This window comes from Melopsittacus undulatus, chromosome 10, assembly GCF_012275295.1.
Source record: "Melopsittacus undulatus isolate bMelUnd1 chromosome 10, bMelUnd1.mat.Z, whole genome shotgun sequence".
NCBI lineage: Eukaryota > Metazoa > Chordata > Aves > Psittaciformes > Psittaculidae > Melopsittacus > Melopsittacus undulatus.
This window is the reverse complement of record NC_047536.1, coordinates 29,807,098-29,827,366: the sequence shown is the minus strand read 5'-3', so window position 1 is coordinate 29,827,366 and position 20,269 is coordinate 29,807,098. Positions and strand designations below refer to the sequence as shown.

The window sequence follows — 20,269 nt, the reverse complement described above, 5'->3', positions numbered from 1 at the left end:
TTTTGTTTGCAGCTATATGCACCACAGCTGCGAGACCAAAATGTTAACGATGTATATACATGGAGTTGCAGCTGTGGGGCATTTTCTCAACTGCAGATAAAGGAAATAACCAGAAGAATTTAATACATATCCTGACTTTGAAGTGGATATAAGCAGTATATCCACACTAACTTGCTATGAATGAAAGATACTACTTTAAGACAAATACAGAGCCTATGAAACTATTATACAGAAATCAACTCATAACACCCAAACTGACATCTGCTTTTGTTAGAACATGACAAGAACTTATTGTTTGTTCAAGGATGCATACTTCTTGTAGACATTTATGACCTTATTTTATCTAAGCCACGTTTAGAAATACCCCACTCCCACACAAAAAAGGTCCCGAGACTCAAAAGATACACAAACAATAAAACTGAAGGACTGAATATGAATGATACAATTGCAAAGAACCTTTTTACTTGTTATAACCAGAGCAAAATGTTTTAAGAGTGTATCTTTTAACAGTTATTAAAGAAAAGTTTGTTTCCTCAACTGTTTCACAGCTAGCCAATTCAAGCTCAGCTATGTGATAGCTTGTTTTAAAGTCTTTCATAAAGTTACTAAGACCTGTAGAATGACATAGAAAACTGAAGAAAAACCAACAGTATTTTAGTGCTGTTTTGAGGAGAAAAAGTTCACTATTTATATTCAGTTTAAATTAATATTGAAGCTAGTGGGAAACCAAGATTATAACTTTACATTATAAGTGACCAGTTAAGTGTCAAAAGTTCCTGATTTTTAACCTGTCTTAGCTACATTCTACAATTCCATAATTCTTTGCTTGTATTTCAACACTGTAAATACCTGTTGGCACCATTCTGTAGATCTGTTACTGCATCCACAACATGTAACAGGAAACTTCATACAACTTTAGTAACAGTATCTTGAAATAGTCAAATATTGCAAACACTTTGTAACATAGAAATTTAAGTTAGAGGTTTACAGTGATGCTGTCACACCTCAAAATGGATTTATCAGCCTACCAGAACTACAGCTATTAGTTACTTGAAACTTAACCTGAGAGCAAAATAAGTAACTGTATGCTTAGCGCACATCTGTTCAGCAGTGAAAGAATCTTTTAACAATTCCTGCTACCATATAGAGCAGTTTTTAACCTACTTTAATCTTCAGGCATACCCGTATCAAATTTGACATGCAAGAGAATATTAAAAGCAACTTGGAAAAGCCAAACAAAACTAAAAATGTTTGCTTGCTGACTCATAACAAATACAGCAAAATAAGCAAGTCTGATTGCTTTTCTTCATTAGATATACAACTTTATTCTACCCTATAATATTTCAGGTCTGAGATATCTGGAAAATAGAACAGGATTTACTGAGGGGAATGTATCAAGTTCAACAACTGCAACAGTGTTTTCATTTATATTTTAAAATGCATCAATAGAAGTGGAAATTAGTATCCTAAGATTCAGTTCCACTGTTTGTAAAATTGTCTCTACACTGCACAGGCAGAAGTTCAGACTTCAGTGGGGCAGCATCTCCCCAGTAAATGTCTAGGATGTGGAGGAATTTATACAGCCTGAAGCAAAGCTCAGTAAGGCCAAACTGACCACATTAACCTAATGCAAGCATGCCTACTCATGCTAATTCTAAACCTCCCAATTATCCTTAAGTAAAATATGCTTGACAATGTAAACCTGTTCTCTAACACAGCTCGATTTATTTAGTCTTCATTCCAGGACAACTGCAGTGATTAGGAATTTCATTTTCTTTTTTAAACACTGTAATTGTACTAGGACAATATGGAATGTGGATGCTTTTACATCAGGAAAAGGTGCCTTAAACTCTCAGAATTTATTCCTGGCAAAAAACGCTGACACAGAAAAGCACTTTGAAAAATAGAGACATGTCATTTTTAAATTAGATGAGAAATTTCATTAAGGCTAAAGACTGCCTTCATCTAATCTTGACCAAGATGATGCAGGTTACTTGCTATTCAACAGACTTCATACAATTCTTTTACTTGCATCCTACAATGAATCAGAAATTGTCAAGAGTCTTCTGGAGTTAAATTCTAAAGAACTACAACAAAGAAGAGAGCGAAAATAAGGTTTCAAACAATGAAGACTGAAAAGTACTGTCAGTGTGACCCTTTGATTTAACTAGCTTGGTAGGAGTGTATACTGCTCAGCAGTGTAAAGGAAGGGGAGGGAATCTACAGAGTATCAAGGAATGCGCTAGACCTTTGTTAATAATTGGCAGCAGGACTAAAATCAGATGAGGGACTTCTGCTGATATGAGACTGCTCTTAATCTTGGATATCATGCCACTGAACATTTCCTTTCAATGGTTTTCATTAATAACAGCTATTGCTATTATTATTGTTATTACATACCTTTTGTTCAAAATTGCCTTTATTGCTTACACATCTTATTAGCTTTGTAAAATTAGAAACCAGGACACAACTTGTCTTTCTCATACAGATGTAAAACAATAATAAAAGAAAATGCAAATCCAGCCTATAATGCCAAATCCTACACCCACTGCATTCAAAAATGAAAATTCATCTCTTAGAATACAAGAATAGAGCTTCCTAATAAGGAGGGAGCTCCTGCTCAGCTTTCTCTACATTCTTTATTGTGTCATATTTTAGCACAAGACCATGACTTCTCTTACCTGCTCTTTATTATTACTGTTCAATAGACCAGGTTTCTTTTTCTTTTTTATAGGACTTGTTGATGCATCTTGTGGTGAGTGGCCATTAGAGGAATGTGGAGGGCTGGGAAATTTCCTTTTCTGTGCTGCACGTTCAGCAGAGCCAGGATCTACAACAGATACAGACAATATGGTTGAAGAGTTCATATTGATGAAAAACATTCCAGCAAGGCTGTGGTTTGTCATTCACACTCCTTCACTGAACAGAATAAAAATTCTCATTGTCTTCCATCCAGTCACTGACAAAACCGGAAGCACAGACTTGCTGAGCAATGCCACTGTTAAGTGAATTCTCAATATAGTCATTTAGATTAACATTACGTAATTTTTCTTTTCAGGCCATTCATCTCAAATTCTAGTATCTTTTGAGTATAACAATTTGTTAGTAGTAGCTTAAAAGAGTGATATGCTGTATACACTTTAACAACTCTGCTTGAGTAATTTAGGAACATAAGCAACAGAAGTTAAAACATGGTAAGAGTAAAGTCAGTCCTCATTATTTACCTATCATATTTAAATAAAGTTGATAAAATATATCAATAGAAAAAAAATTAAATTGTCCTATAGTGTAAAAATAAATATGCTACTTCAAATACTTACTCATTTGCAAGTACCTGCTAAACTGGATTGTAAAAACATAAAATTAAGACAACACTACCAGTCAAGTAGTAACCTTCCGACAACAAGACAGAGCAACAGGCACAGTCAACAAAGAGATAACAGAGCTCTCACATTCAAGCAAGCAAATTATGAGAGTAATTTAATAAGTTACAGTTTCCATCTATGACTGGCTACTGTCCCAAGTAACAAAGCTGGCAGAAAGGAGCATGTGTCTGTGTCTCAGCTGCTCTAAGTCATGTATTGTCATCTTTGTGTAAATTCATCACACCAGCCTCTTCAGCAGTGCCAGTGGCACTGAAGTGCATTTTATGAAACATGCACAAAATTCTTTAAAATGTTAGAAGGAAATTGAAAGACTGTTCTACCAAATCAACATCTACTAGAACAATCATTCATGTCTGCTTTGCTCCTCCAACTATGCTCAAGTATTTTAATTCTTCAAAGGTTTTCAATTGCTTTTTTTTGTTTGTCTGCTTACTTGATCACTGGTTTGTGTTCTTATAATATTCAGAAGGAAATATTTACAGCCTTGATAGAGTTAATATGCTTAAAAAAAATCACTTGCAAACTCATCAGAAATACCCAAGTAAAAAAAGAGCATTTGCAACTTCATTTTCTCAGAACAAAGTTTAAATGATTCCTAATTAATATGGAATGTGCAGCTCTATTACAAAGATCAAGTATGCAATCAGCTGTAATAGGTAATCATAGATCAGTGAAACAATCTTGACAAAATACCAGTGAAAATTCAGAGTTGGTTTAACACGATTAATTTTTCCTTAAGCTTTTAATGCATGCAACAGAACAAAAATGACAGATAAAACCAGAGGGATCAGAAGTTATCAATATCACAGAGAAACAACCGAACCATCCTCAAAAGTCATTCCAATATCTTCAATCCCATTCTCAAGTGCTAATGTAAACGTTTTGTGGCTGCATACAAAAACAATGTGGTGCTATAGGGTGATTTCTGATTGACCAAAAGCTTGGTAACGTGTCAACAACTAAGAAAACTATAAATAATATGAAAAATATATAACAAAAGATAGATAGAAGATATAACCAGAAGAGGGAAGAGAAATACAACAGCAATTGCCCATCCTGAGTTTTATTGATCCAGAATAGCTGCACTAGACTAACACCACATGCAATTTCAGTAACCCCAGGAAAAGTTCTGCCACTGGAGTTCCACAGGCACAGCTCTTTTAGCAGTGCTGCCTAAACAGAAATGGAATGTTAACTCTCAGAAAAATTTCTCTGTTGACATAAGTTAAAAATTCTGGCAAAATGTAGTGAAAATGCTTTACATAAATTAACAAAAACTTTCTATGTTTTCAGTTTTCTTTCACATTAAGAAGTGTGATTTTTTTTTCCTTTCCACCTCTCCCCATCCCTCTTATACTTGAAAGTAGCATTTTGGACCAGTTCTATTCTGACATGCCTAGGCCGAATTAAACAATACAATGTGTCCAAGACCATTACTGCTACTTGACTTGTTTCAATTCAAGCAAATCTGCCTCCCACTGCATTTAGGCCAAAATTCAGATGGATTTGAGAACACCAAGATTTGCCAAGTAAAGTACAACACCTAAACATGTGAAAAAACATGCCTCTTCCCCTCCTTAGGCAATTACAACAACAAAAATCCCAATACAAGTACAGCTCCACTGACAGACTAGCTTGGGTTTTTTCCCAGTTTAGATAATTATGCACAGAAGGTGGCAGAAGAACTTCTTTGGCTGGCATATGCTTTGCATATCCCAAGAGAGCTGAGCTAATACAGCTGTCTGGAAGAAACACTGCAGCATCAGTGTCAGCTAAACCAAAACCCACAACATAACCAAAGCGATCAAACCGAAAACCAGAACAAGTTCTGAATTCTATTGTTTTCATTGAAGTAGAACGGATCTTATTCAACATGGGATCTGTTTGCATTCAGAGGGATCAGCAAAACCAGCATTGTACCACACTCTTCTCATCTTTCCATCATCACATGGCTCAGAAGAGCATGTACAACATAAGTCTTTGTTTCTTTACTATAACTTGCAGTTCTCAGCAGAGACTTTCTGCACATTTCTAAAGGCAGTCATAAGTAAACTAATGTTACTGTTAAGCGCTGACCATGCCTTGATCTTTGTTTTCCCAATGGGGAGATAAGCAGAATTGTCCCTCCCAATACAGCCATTTGAGCAACCAACATCCTCAAAGTACATGCAAATAAAGCTTTCACCCCAACTTACTGAATAAATTTTCGCTTTTATTTCCAAACTGTACATATGCAAGCACAGCTTAAACCAGTAGAGTACCATGAAAGTTATAGTTTTCTGCCCTCTGGCTTCCATTTCTCACTCCCAGGCACAAAACAGCCACCAGTGGAGCACACCAGTTTCCTTTCAGCTTTCACCTCAGATTGTGTGGCTTGACAAGAAGCTGCCTGTGACTTTGCACACCGTGCCTTGGCTCTAAGTGTGAAAAAAGAAAATCAGCTGTAAAGTTCCTCATCATAGGTCTGCCCCCATAATGTGGTGCTTCTCACTTTAAAAGCTGTTTTTTTCCTAAAGCAACTGAGTCAGTGTCAGAAAAAGCGTTAAACTATTATTAGCTAAACTAGAATGACAATTCAGTCACAGACAAATCCAAACTGCATTTCAACAGAAAGGGTACTGATTCAATACTGATGAAACCAGATGATCACACACATATATGCTTAGTTAAGTGATTTCACAAACTACTTAAAGCAGTGCAATTTTCTCCTGTGATTCAAGCCTGCGCATACTGGGGATTTTTAAATAACTAGTGGTGACTCACAGCAATACAAAGGCATCTTCCCTCAGATTTACTTGTGCTAGTGGAATAGGCTAATGTCTTTATCACTGAAATTTGCCAACTTACCAACTGAGAGAGACTTAATAATATGAACAACCTTTTAATTCAGTTCATGTAAAGTAAGAATGGTAGCACCTCCTTAAATTGCCTGAGTTATAGTTTCCAATTCTAATTAAGACAGAAAATGCTCAAATTGCATTTTGTGTGAATTTCTTTCATCAGCAGTGTCCCATTTAGCGCACACTGTCTCTTCTTCCTCATCTCTTTCAGCTGTGTTAGCAGAGTTTGCATAGCTGAGCTGTGAACCAGATCAAGAAACCAATCCCTGTTAAAATATCCTGTCAGGAGGAAAGCTAATTTTTAACCTGGATCTCTTCTCCAGTGTAATTTAACTTAACATTTAGTACGTGAACAAAGTGAAACAAACCCAAGAGGAAAGAACAAAAAAGACCAAATTTAAACTATGCAGTTACTTGGTGACTAGGACAGTTACTTGGGAGGTAGAGTCCAGTTTCCGTTCCAAAAACAGTGAGAATTTGTGTGATTTCTTCTATGTCAAGCAAATATTTTTATAAAGGTGTTTAACAAGCAAGAATGGTGTCACTTTGGAGAGTATCTTACCATGTCATATTGGCAACAGCTGGCACATATCCCTGCAATCTCCCTACTCCTACCATGTTCTGAACAAGTCGACCCAACCTGCACTTTTCAAATCAGCGTCAACTGGTGCATCCACTTTTTCTAACTGAAAAGGCTGAGATCACTTGCACTCAGGAGCACCCAGCACTCAGAAGGTTAATTAGAAATTAAATGTTCCATGAATTAAATGACAGGCATTACTGTAAAATAATAAACATTTCATTGATAAACCAATTGTACTAATTAGTTTGCCAAGCAACCTCACTCCACTTATTTCTTCATTTTTGAACGTGTGATTTTGCTTTCTTAGGATTATTCCAACATTGCGCTTCCAGCACAAGTGAAAAAATAGACACTTGAAGTAACTTTTTTAATTCTCATTAAAAGTTACCTGGGTTTACATCAGCAGAGCATTAATTGCTCTGTAATGTTGCCAAGCTTGACATAGCACCTATGAGTGCTCTCACAAACCATCCACTGGGGAGCAACAAGGTAACCTGAGCTTCACCTAAAGTTTAAAACCTTTGTTTCAGTTTGTCATCATCTGACTAAAGGATTAGTAACTACTGTTCCCAGGAGACAAACTAAAGCATACTCAAACCCTGAAGCAACTTAAGTTCATACTTTATGTCTATTTCAGAAGTCCAATTTTATGTGATGGTAATGCAGTTTTTAAGCAAACTGATAGTGACTTAATACAGTTTAGTTTAGAAAAAAATATAAAACCATAGAAAAGTATGTTATCGCTGTATATCAGAGATCTTATCTTGCTGCAGCATATGGAGCATAGACCACATCTTTCATGATGTATACATGCCAAGTGCTGCACTGTAAGCATGCAATAACAACTGAGAAGTCTCATTTTTCTCAATGCAAGCAGGTGACAACTCAGAAAATATGTAAAAGAAAAATGTTTTCATTGGTTTTCCCATTATATCCAATATAATTCTCCCTGAAAACAAGTAACATCAACATGCCTTACTGTAAGAACACAGCATAAACTGCTCAGTAACAATGATTTGTCAAGTGTCATCTTACGCCCCCCCTTATATCTTCCTTCTCATATACCTATTTGTTTAAACCCTTGTTTAAGCTAAATGCTACCTAAGTACCCAGACTAAACCCAAAAGGAAAGGGTATGTATATATGTATTTCTGAGCATCTATCACAGGTGCTTTGGTTTCTCTAGCAATAAGGCCTTAATGAGAGCTGAAATCCACATCAAAGTAAAAGCTTCACAGTATCCTTCCACCAATATTGCTCCCCTTTTCCTTTCTCTTGCACTGTTACTTGTTTGCCCAGGAAGCAAGATGGACTAGACAACTGATGTGGCCAAAACAAACCAACAAAACCCTCAAAAATCCATTTCAGCTGCACCGGTACACCAACCTGTCCCAAAGGTGACAATGCCAGTACAAAGGAAAAGGCTACCAATGTGGCTGACAGGGCTAGCTTCGGTCAGCACATATGGCGCTGGTGTTGCACCCCCAAGTGCAGTGGAGAGCAAGCCAACTAAGAAAAAACTGAAGAAGTCAGTCTTCCTATGCTCCATGATTTGCGAATTCAACCTCACAAAAAGGTGAGGCAAACAAGAGCCTTCCTCAAAAGCGTGGAAATTGAAGGATAAAAGCTTTTTACTGTCAGCAAAGAATTACCCTTTTTTTTTTGAGCTGGTATTGAGGGGAAGAAAAGTTTTGCATTTCAAAATTAAGTAAAGAATAGAAAAAAAAACTTTAGCTCAAGTACATAAACTTTACTGTACTTCCACAAAGCATGTTATTTATTCAAATTCTGTACCTAATTTTCTTATATTTTGAACACATGTTCTATGAAAAATGAGCTGTTATAAAGTGATAATATCTATAGCTTGTAGAACAAAACTTTTCTGTTCTGGAAACTTTCAGAAAGTAAGAAGAGGGAAACTCAGAAACATATTTGTTTAAACAGCTTTTCAGCATGAGTTATGATAAATGTGATAAAAATAACAGTTATTTTTGTTTTCCAGAAGCCAGAAACAGCAATGCATTTTTCAGTGAGAGCATTATTTTAGTCTTCCAGGAACAGTACTAGATATCAGTAAACTGAGACTTAGTCACACCTATAAATTTTTTCTGTGATGTAAGTACAGTTTTGATATCTCAATGTAAGTTGGTCAGATATGCAAATTTCGGTATCTATCAATTGTTTTCTGTAAATTACACTCTTGTTATTTAAACAGAGCCAGCCCAAGGCTACTTTTGCTTGACTACTAAAGATAGGCTGGCTTAAAAAAGAAGGCAGGGTGAGGGAAAGTACAAGAATTCAAAGGTGACAGAAGGCTGCTTAAGCTGCCATTACCCCACAGAAATGTGTAGCTTTGCCTCTAGAAGGAACAAGAACAAAACCAGAAAACTGACTTCCACCCAGACTCTCAATTCTCTCTTCTTTCCTCTTCTTCAAAAGCTCTGTATGTAGGTACTTTAAATGGTGTTAAGGGAAGTCAATGGAGAATTCTGAGAGAAAAAACAGCAACAGTAACTCCATTGTCTGCATCATTACAGTCCAATTTGACAGAACAGGCTTCAATTAATAATTTATATGGATTCCAGAACTGTGAAGTCTCCAGTTATATTTATTACCCTGAGTGGTTGCTAATGGATTTATGATTTTTCAAATCCATTACCTTTAATACTATAGCAAGCTTAATTATCTTCAAAACACTTAACAAAATCATGGATAGATCTGTTAGAACTTATACTCAACTCTGAGGCATTTTAATCTTATGCCAGGATTCTGAAACATGATGCAGCTGCAATCAACCACTAAAGCCCTATTTACATTCCAGAACCTTCAACTGATGCAATTAACCCAATCCAGGCACTTAATGTAATAAATAACAGAGGTTAGCCCTGGTTGTGTAAATCCTGATGAACTCCTGCTACACTAGGATTTTACAGAAGTACACAAAGACACTGTTACTTGTTTCTTCATTGTACGATTTTGGAAGATGAAGAATCACTTCCCATCAGCTTACAATATAAGAGATGTAATCTGTTTATAAACTGGAGTCTGGCTGTAGGGGGACTTGCTGCCCCAAGGCACTCGTGAAGACACCCTGTTGATTACAAGTAAAAAGGGCTCTGCACTGCAGATGAAAGCCTAGGGCTTCACTACTGTTCCCCGGAAGGTTCTCAAATTACATTTCACATTGGAGCGAGGTCTCATCTCTATGTGATTACATACTTGGTATCACTGCAAAGAAAGTTGATACACAATGTACTCTTATGAAACTGTTACAAAATACATAAGGTATTCTGGAAATTCCATTTTCCATTTATGTTCATAATATCCAAACTTTTTACCACTGAGAGAAGCCCCTAAGCTCAAAGCCTTCAACACAAACCCACAGCAATGTAAAAGCTGTAAAAATTCTCACCATTAAACAGTAGTGTCTCAGTATACGATTTTATGACAAGCTAAGACCATCTAAGGACTAGCTGTCACTGATGAGGGCAAGTCTGCTGCTAGAAATGACATCTGTCTATTGCCCTAGTAATCTGGTTCAGGGAGATAAGCTGTAGAAAACTACTTTTATATTCAAGTCCTGAACCGATTCAGAAGAGGACTGGCTAAGAGCCAGCATAGATGTAAAGGTAATAAAAGGGATGTATGACTGATAATGGGAAAAAGAGAGTTCCTTCTGTTCAGTCACTAACCAGGCAATGGTTACAAATACCAGCTGAAATACATGAAACCTAAATGGAAGCCCATCCACCACCACAGCTAACTACTGTCAGCAGCTAAATAAGATACACCAGCAAAAACACAAGAAAATAAAATAAAAAAATAATAATTAAAAAGATATTCCAGGTTAGTGGAATGAAAAGACCAGTGGAGAGTTCACTACTCTCCAAAGAGAACAAGCGCAAGCGAAGAGAGAATTGCACCATACAATTAGGTTTGTTGTGCTGCTCTGGAACCATAACCTGGAAATACACAGAAAATTCTCCAGAAAGCCTTGCAAGCCCCATCTTGAAATGCTTAATAAACAAGGTTAAAAAGTAGGCCATAGTGCTGGAACAGAAAATGTAACATGATGTTTAGTGTATCTCATGCAAAGGACAAAATATCATCTAATCCAAGGCCTTTCTCCTTTGCTAAACAGCAATCCTCTGTTGATTTCATTTTATGGTTTTGGACTTTTTGTAGTCTCTTTTAGCTGTCATTTCCCATTTCCAGTTCTTAGATGCCTTATGTCTTCTTGTTCTGATCAAGAGGGAAGTATATTTTAAAATCTTTTCTTTAGTAAAGTTGCACATGTACAGTTTATAAAGCAGATCTTATAACTGCTACAGTAATGCTACTGCTCTTCTCTTTTGCACCTCACCAGAATTTGATCCCCACAACTTTTTGCAGGCAGGAACTTGTGTGTAACAGTAGGATTAATCAGTTCACGATTCAGGCAAAAACTAATATTACAAAACTGATTAATTTTGTGCCAGATCAGCAGCTTGATCTAGCTTACTAACCAACAGCACAAGCATCAGTGGCAGCCTGAGGAGAAGGGTAGAAAAATGAAGCTGAAGATGAGCATGTAGAGCTGCACAACTCTGACCACAGCTATTGGCTCACTCTTACATAATCACAATGTAAAGCATAAGCAAGAAGTCTCAGCTCAGTTTTAAGCTCTACAGCCTAACACTTGCAAACAAAGCTCTATACTTCCTGCACCCAACTGGCATATTCCTGCCCTCTTTAACCAGTTCTGGAATGCTACCAAGCCATTTCAAAACACTAAGCTAGTAGAAAACTATTAATGTTTTATGGTTCAGTTAGTTTCCTGCCGGCTTAGGTATGGAAGGAAGTGGATAAAACTGCTGCACTGAGCAGTTGGGCCAGCTTAGGCTGCTTGAAACCACCACCTTACTTCAATCAATTCAAAGGCCACATTAATATCCTTGTTACAGATTAAACAATGTATGTTTCAGCTTAGCTTAAACTCAACTGGAATTCATTTATTGCAATTAAATTTAAACTGCTTATACCAAAACAAGAGTGCTCATGAAGAGATCTGTACGAGGCCAGTTTTCTTCTACAGCAATTTACCTTCCTACAACTTTCTCTAGACTTGGCCTCACACCAGCTGTAGAAATTGTAGCAGAGCAAGTTAGGTTACAAACTTGCAGCATAACAGCTTCTCCAGGCAGAGTGCGAAGTTATACAATACCACTGATTGATCTCCTGCACAAGCTTCTCAGACCATCAAAAAACCCAAACAAACCAAGAACAGCTGCATGCTTCCCTTAAGGGTCTGTCTACGTAAGTTTAAGTTCCTCATCTACATCCTCTCTAAAACACACTCAGCAAGATTAATGTTACAAGTGGAAACACAGTTACCAATATCCCACCAGTTTAGAAACTTCTGTCTTAACACAGAGTATAACAGTTTTAAGATTCTGTTCTGTGACTTCTCTACTAAGGAAGCACTGCACTGAGCTGAGAAACCGGCCCCAATCCACGTAACAGGAGTTCAGAAAGACTCATTTTGGCGAGCCTCTAACATGGCCAGCTCTTGGCAGATGACATTTACGATACTTTGACTTTCTATACAAAACTATATATTCAACTCTTATAGTTCTATCACCAATTCATAGATCAGATTGGAAATGCAACATAGCAAAATGGCTTACAGTCAGAACTGCTACTCAAGCTACCTCATTAAAAATCAAAGGAATGCAGATGATGTGTGCCATGCTTTCAAGACAATTGCATGTGCACATTCAGAGTTAACTAGACTTCTGACCCCTGCAGTAGAAATGTGAAAAGTCAGTGAGTATGTGCCAGAATTTAAAAAAGATGGCAATAACCATTGCTGCCATTTTACAGAAAGGGCTTTCAAGTAAACTGAGCTGCAAAGTCAGCTGCAAGTACAAAAGGAGATGGACAGGCAGCTGGCAGTCAGTTACAACGAACTGAGGTAAACCATTGCGTGCAAGTATTCTGATTGAAGGGCATTTCTGTGCCTCCACTCCAAACAACAGTGGGAATATTTACACTGATATGAATTGTTATATGTTTGGCTTTCTTTATATTGAGAGATAACATCATTTGCCTGTAGCAACTCACAGGGAAAACTGCAGAAATGAGGACAGAAATCATCAGTCACCTGCAATTCCACCACCAATTTTAGATGTCAGGAATGGATATGTAAATATCCATGAAACACACACTACTCAGAGGACCAGTTTTTGTGGAAACAGAGATGGTACCGTCCTTTATTCAAGAAAATTAGGATTCATTACTGTAGGCACTACTACCTTATTACTACTACCACTAGTATTTTCTCTTATACTGCAAAGGAAGTGGCAAGGAAGCCATGATAACTGAGATGATACCAGACATTGATGCGTTTTCATAATTTAATCTGTTATTCATAAACCAGAGATAATAATGGAGTGTGCACAGGCAGGAGGTTTGAAATACAATGAAAACCAAGTAATACATACAATACATACAACAGTATGTTATAAAAGTACAACTAGTCTTGAGTCTTCACTCAAGAGCAGCTTCACAATAGATCAGTTTCACTATCCTGGTTTACAAATATTTGTATATTGTAGAGCACAGATGAAATATTCCTTCCTACCTTTGGATCGAGTGGAGATATCCATCCCCTCCACCACCTCCTGCTCTGCCTTTATTTCCTCTTCAGCCAAGCTGCAGGATTCAAAAAGGTGAATTAGAATAGTTATAGACTGCGTTATTCCCATGTCTAACTTCAGGTATAGATACTGTCAAACACAACTATATCACAAATTTCCAAACAAATGAAAGGCCTGCTGTTTGCAAGAGTATGCATTGACCAAAACATGTAGAGAAACAATTCAGGAGCACATTGTATGCTGCATGATACCAATTACAAAGGTAACATTTTCATAGTGATACAAGGAGGCACAAAAGCACAAAATGTAATCTTTTCTAAGTAATTATAAGTTTGATGGCTTTGTAATGGTGCCTGAAGGTAGTTAACATAGTTTCTGGTCCTCAGAACCTTAGTACAAAAGGTGTGAGAAAAGCAGAATGGAAGAACAGGACCTGGGGGTGGGGAGTATCTGGGACTAGCTGATGGACAGGATGGGAGCAGTTAAACTAGCTGATAAGTAAAAGGACAGGATGATTGCTATGTCTGTAATGTTAATTAAGCTGGGAAAAGTAAATGACCCTTAAAGACCACCATCACATTTTTGTATGAATGCAGGAAACTTTCTGGAAATGATGTAATATGCCCAGTGACCATGTAAGAATGGCCTCTAGAGCCATACGGGGAGACCCGTTAGGAGGAACTATCCCCCACGTCTCCCAGCACGGCAATGAAGAATACCTGCTTGTCAACTTGAAACTCTGTTGAGTTTGTTCATGGAGTTTTCTCCAAATCAATAGTAATGACAGTCTTGCAACAGGTAGTGAAGATTATATCACTGGATGTATAAATTATATGTGACAAGTAAGAATTCTGTTCCTTGTAGCTCCTAATCTAAGGCCTCTACAAACTGTGTGGACAGATGCATTCTAACATCTAAATGGTCATCAGCATCAGTGAACAGATTAGCTGAACTAACAGATTTAGTGACACAAAACAACTAGCAAAATTAGAAGGTAAAATGCAATTTTAAAAACTATTAAATCATTTCAAGGAACCAAAGCCATTCTCCAATTCTGTGATTTTGAAACTAGACTATGTACAGAAAACTGAGTATCTGTTATTAGCAATCTAATTCCACCAGTTATTAGCTATAGTAAAGAGTAAACAGAACAGTTATTACTACTATTCAACCATTCAATCTTACACAGACAGTGGTAATTTACTCCAGGCAGGATTAAATGATTTCACAGATGACAAACTATACCTGACTTCCTGACGCTCTACTTTCTTACAGTGATGCTGTTCAAGAAAATAACTCAATGAATTTGCCTAGTTAAGTGAGTTTGGGGAAGGAAGGTGGAAAGGCGGAAAAAAGAACTAGACTGAATATTGAATTACACACCAGTTTTGGAGACCTGACTATTGTAGATGAAAGATAAAACATTTGATGTTGAAGCAAGCCCAAATTCAAAATGACAGACAAATGAGGTTACAGTGCCTGAAGCAGGTATGACCATTGTCCATTAATACCACCAGACACAACAGCCACATGGGATGTAGATCTTTTCCTCTGTAATAACAATTTACTGTCTAGTCTGCTAATGTAAGTTGCTGCTGATAACAAGTTACATTGATATGGCAGACTGTGAATTACCACTGCTATGGAGCAGACTGAGATTCAGTTCAGCAATCCCAGCCCTGGGGACAGCTATTTGTACCCCAGAGGCTAAAAGGGCAGTTAGAGACCTTTGCTTTAGCCACTGTGGCTAAATCTGTTTGAGACAGCTAATCAGAGCTCAGAAACAACACTGAGGACTTGGCTATGCTTATATCAGAAAAACTCTTCAGCCTGACAAACAGTTTATATAAGGAGTTTTGTTATTAGTATAAATGAAAACAGCTTCCCAAATAAAGTAAAACCTACCAGCAGAAGGACTTTTGAGTCTGGTATTCACCAAACTATCAGCTACTAGCAGGTTGGGTTGCAATTATTTTCACACTTCTAAACAGGATAGTTATGTCAGCAAAATTAACTGAGCTCAATGTATGGAAGACCCAAAGCTGAGAAGATCCATGAACTCCAGAAATTATCATTCTTTGCTTGTCATTTGTATATGGCAATAATTTATAAATTAAGCATTTTAAAGTCATAAAACAGTGAAGAGAAGCTCTATTCTACCAGCAGCCAAACTCCCAGCTCCTGGACTGTGTTGCAACTTTCAGCAGCAAGGAAAGGCACCCATGTGACCAGAATTATGGTAAATGTGTTGCATAGTTGACTCTAGCACAATGCTTCTCAGATTTATTTTGCATGGGCAGATTAAATGCATAACATAGTTGACGCTCACCAATTTACTATGCATGGGCAGATCTATTATACTGCACATTTGTTACACCCTTTCTCAGAGAGCCTCCAGCAAAGAGGAGCTGGCAGTGCTCTCCAGACACCAAAACATTTCACACACCACTTGCCTCTGCCCATTCTCTTTCCTTAAGCAATGGGAAGGGCTGGGCTCACAGTATGGGTTCATTGTTCTCTTCCAACGTTGCACTACTTTTTCTCTCCCTCTTCCCTTATAAAATCCTATTTTAATATCACCAAACTGTAACAAAAAAGCACATTTTTAAAAACATTATGTATATATGGTTAATGCAGAGATGTAAATATGTAATATCCACTAATTCTGTCAAGAGAGAAGTAGTTTGATGGTACACATTACCTGCTTTTGAAAGATAGATCCAGTTTCAGCCACAGACTATGACATACAAGTCTTTATGAGACTCAGACTGAAGTCTTAAGATCATTTTACACATGTTGCTACTAAAAGAAATGGTTTCCCCAATCCCTAACTTCATGTTCCAGGAATTGTGTTCATTTTAAGTGCATCAGTTGTGATATAGCTCCCTGTGCAGCTGGATGTGCAGAAAAGAGGAAATGGGAATATACCACATGTGGGGAACGGGAAAAAGGGGTAATAACCTTTCACCAGCAGCTCACATATAAGTTACATTAAAGCAATCGTAACATTCCAGACTCATCCAAAGCGACCAGGTACATTTTGTTCAAATCACAACCTTAGGAGAACATGACACAGCAAGAAAGATACACTAGAAGCTACAAGTCAGTATTAAAAGACAGTGTTGTGCATGAATCCTGGCTGAGAAGCGGGTGTGACAGCTCAATACAGCAACACCGTATCAGGAACTGCTCCTACATCCTGACCAAAGTAGCAGGGGAAGTTGCAAAGTTGACCAAAGATGCTTTGTACTCCTGGGCCCAAACCTATTAGTTTGGGTTAAAGGTCAGGACTCCTACATATTGGTTACAGTAGATGAGGTTTCTTCAGCTCTAAATCTGTCTTTTCCCATTTAATGAGCTTAATTTAGGAAATTCAGCCAGTTTCCTCCATCACCTCTTTGAGTGTTTTCAGTAGATCTATAGAGACAAGAAAAACATTCTTCATATGCAGTTCCAAGATGAAAAAAGTGCCTTGACTTGACACATCTCTCACAGATCACATAAGGGATACCTGGAGACAACTTCAACAAATATTTGAAGTATGAATGATCAGTCAAAAAAATTGCATTCACTTGCATTCATTTTTCTAAGTAATGGAGGTGCACATATCCTATACACACACATGCACAGTACATGTCACCTACAGCTAAAATAAAAATTCATCAAGTATCTGCTATATTATGAAAACTGAGCTTTAGAGAACCACATTGCATGTCCATATTCTCTGTTATAATTAATCTTGTTCAGTCTTTTCAGAGCACAAGCACTCAAGTATGCAAGAAAATCACTGATATTGTTCTTGATATTTGAAAAAAAATCTAAATGGAGGCATGGAGGTGGAACAGTTAAATATGTGTATCAGACAGAGCTATAAAAAAAATACTTGAAATTCATAGCTCTCCAGAAGCATCTCCCATTGTTTTATTTGCTGTAATGTATTATGACTTGCACAACTCGGCATTGTTTGAATGGTGGTAGTGATGATTGTAGTGGTAATCCTTAAGACTTAAGTTTTTAAATACATGCTAGCAATTCACAGCAAGTTTACAGTAACTTTTCTGAAGCTGACATCTTTTCACCTTTGCACCTTTCATCAATATAAGCATTATTCTTTATAAAACACAGACTTCGAAATGCAGCAACTTCATTACCAAAAGATTTCCAATTAAATAATTCAAGAAAAACAGGTCCCTAATTACAGATACCCTACTATTACCCACAACAAACTAAAGAGAAAATTAAAACCAGCAGCCAAATAACTATAAACAAGCATCTAGTTCTATGGAAACAGTAACTGTGATCGAGTAGACTGTTCTAGAGTTTTATTTTGAGAATTCATTTCTGCAGGGCTTAGAGCTGTTATTTCAGATAGCATACATTACTATCATGCATGTGTACTATGAATGTGATGCTCTGGGGCTGCAGATCAGAAACGATACTGGTATATACTCAATTAAGTACCTAGATGAATACAATAAATACCTTATGTCACTCTGAAAGCCACTCTTATTTCTTCATTAAGGTGAATGAACACAGAGGAATATATTTTAAGAACACAACTGAAATCTAAGCTTTGCCAGGTTCACCGTCAATTGACCAGAACACCAATTCATCATTTCAAACTTCCCTGCTCATATTGACAAAACTTGAAAGCTGATTTGTTTCATACAAATTAGTTTTACATGTCTGAATGAAGGGAGAAGGGGTAGAGGTTATCCCTTTGGGGATAGTTGGGGACAGAAGGGAAACAAAAAAAAGGACTACAAACATACAAAATGTATTGACTTAGGTAAAAAAGCAAAAAGAACTCAGCTGCCTAACTTTTAAATATGTTCTCAGACTGAGGAGAGGGTGAGGTTTTTTAAATTCAGTTTTTCAAATACCAAACCAGTAAATAAATACTGACTTTTCTGTTTAGGAAAATCATCCCTGTTCCAGTAGTAGTATTCCCTAAAAAAAACCTACATGTACAAAAATATATAAAGTTGTCCTAACCTATATTAACTACAAAGAGCAATTAAAAGTTGCAGATGAACTACTGCACCTTGACATTTAACCAAGGAAAAACTGACAGATATGGAAAACCACTCGAAACAGCTAATGCCCACACACACAATCTAGATCTACATTAGGGAACAAATACATTAGTTTAAAATAAAAACCTTTATATATTTATGGAATTAATTTTTCCTTTTAATTAACAGAAATTAAAAAAACAAAAAAAACACTGATTTCAGACTACAAGCACTAAAATTGAATTTCATCCTTAATTCCTACCTCTCCTATATCACATTTGTGAGTAGCAATTCTACATAATGATTTCAAAAAACTGCATTCAATAAAAATTAAAAAAAAAGAAAAATATTTGCATGCCATTGCTGAATAAATAGCAGCTTTGTATAAGCACTCACCTATAACAGTCTCTTACTCATCGGTAGCTATGCTATTTATGCAGGATTCTTAAAATGGCGTCTGACAGCACTGCACTGCCTCATTCCTGTACTGTAGCTAAAATGGTAGCAGTTTATTCAATATCAGTTATCTCTTGTTTAAACAGCAGTGCTATATTTGAAGCAAGCATCCAAACATCAGAAATGGCAAAGTGTGACAAAAGGACACCTGACATCCAAATGTTTAACTAAAAAGGCACAAGATAGGGGGTTTTGTGAAGTCACAGGTTACTAAGGAAATCACTTAATTTTAGATTCATTCTCCAGTTTGAGCACCTCATATTTTACATTTCCTTTTGCAGAATTCCCTGCAAAAGGCTCAATTTATATTAAGCAATTAACATTGCTTAATACAAATGCTTGTTTAGGTATCTACATACTGTATTGTTTAAGCTAGTTACCTCTCATAACAAGCAAAGTAAATATGTATTTCAATGCAAAGAGCATTTAGGTTCTTTTAAAAACCTTATTCAGTGTGCATCCAAAATTACTCCACAAAAGAGAAAATCAAGGGAGAGAGTGAGGAAGATCCTTGGTGTCATACAGTCTTCCTTAAGAGTATAAACTACAGAGCTGAGGCCCAAGCAAGGCATCCAGAATAGCTATAGGTTACAGATGATAAAAACATAATTCGAGAACAATCATGTTTGAAAGTAAAGGTTTATAGTGGCTAAATAAAGAATGTTCACATCCTTCTACAGAATGGTTTCAATCTCACAGTATGAAACACATGCTATGACAACTGGCAATAAAGAGTTAACGTAAGAATGACAGACACCTTCTACCAAATAAAACTAAAACTCGGTTCCAATGTAGCTGTTTCTAAATTGAACTTTAACCCATGAATACAAGATATGTGCATTAATAAATATATTTAAAATCATTTCCAAATACAATCTAAAGGGCCAGACTGGTGGCCTACTACAACAGTCCTCAGTTTCTGGTTTGCAGAACCCTCAAAGCCAGTGTACTATGGGGTTTGCAGACAATGTCTAAGTAAATCAAACCTAGTCGATCAGTCTTAAATTCACTGTAATGGGATTCATGTACCCATGGGAAAGATATTAGGGATCTACAAAAAATAAAATTTTAAAATTGCTGTCTGTTCAATTCTACATGGACAAAGGTTACATTCCATGTTCAAATTCCAAGATATTTAGGAGATTCAAATTAATACCCTGAATCCCACACAGAGAAGAGGAGAGCTTTTACTAAGATTTCAAACCCTTTAACCAATTATGTTGGAGTTGCACCATTACTATGGAAAACTGACCATGACCAACTTGTCAGCTACTGAATCCACTTGTCCAGTACACTTGAAAACAAACCGAAAAGGAAAAAAGACAAATGAAAAAGATAAAACAACAGCCAA

At 36.8% G+C, this 20,269-nt stretch overlaps 1 protein-coding gene across 8 annotated transcripts in view; it reads right to left on the bottom strand.

Moving 5' to 3' along the window:
• The window catches only part of ZMYND8 (zinc finger MYND-type containing 8), a 51,374-nt gene that overhangs the window by 27,475 nt on the left and 3,630 nt on the right, over window positions 1–20,269 (bottom strand). For all 8 annotated transcript variants that reach the window (XR_004080240.2, XR_004080241.2, XR_004080242.2 and 5 more), the window contains exons 2-3: window positions 13,432–13,502; window positions 2,682–2,830 (exon numbers count right to left, since the gene is read on the bottom strand). Coding sequence is in view for 5 of the 8 variants with exons in the window: in XM_031046951.2 (XP_030902811.1) it covers window positions 2,682–2,830; window positions 13,432–13,502 (220 nt within the window). In the remaining 3 variants the exon portion in view is untranslated. The remainder of the gene's footprint in view (window positions 1–2,681; window positions 2,831–13,431; window positions 13,503–20,269) is intronic.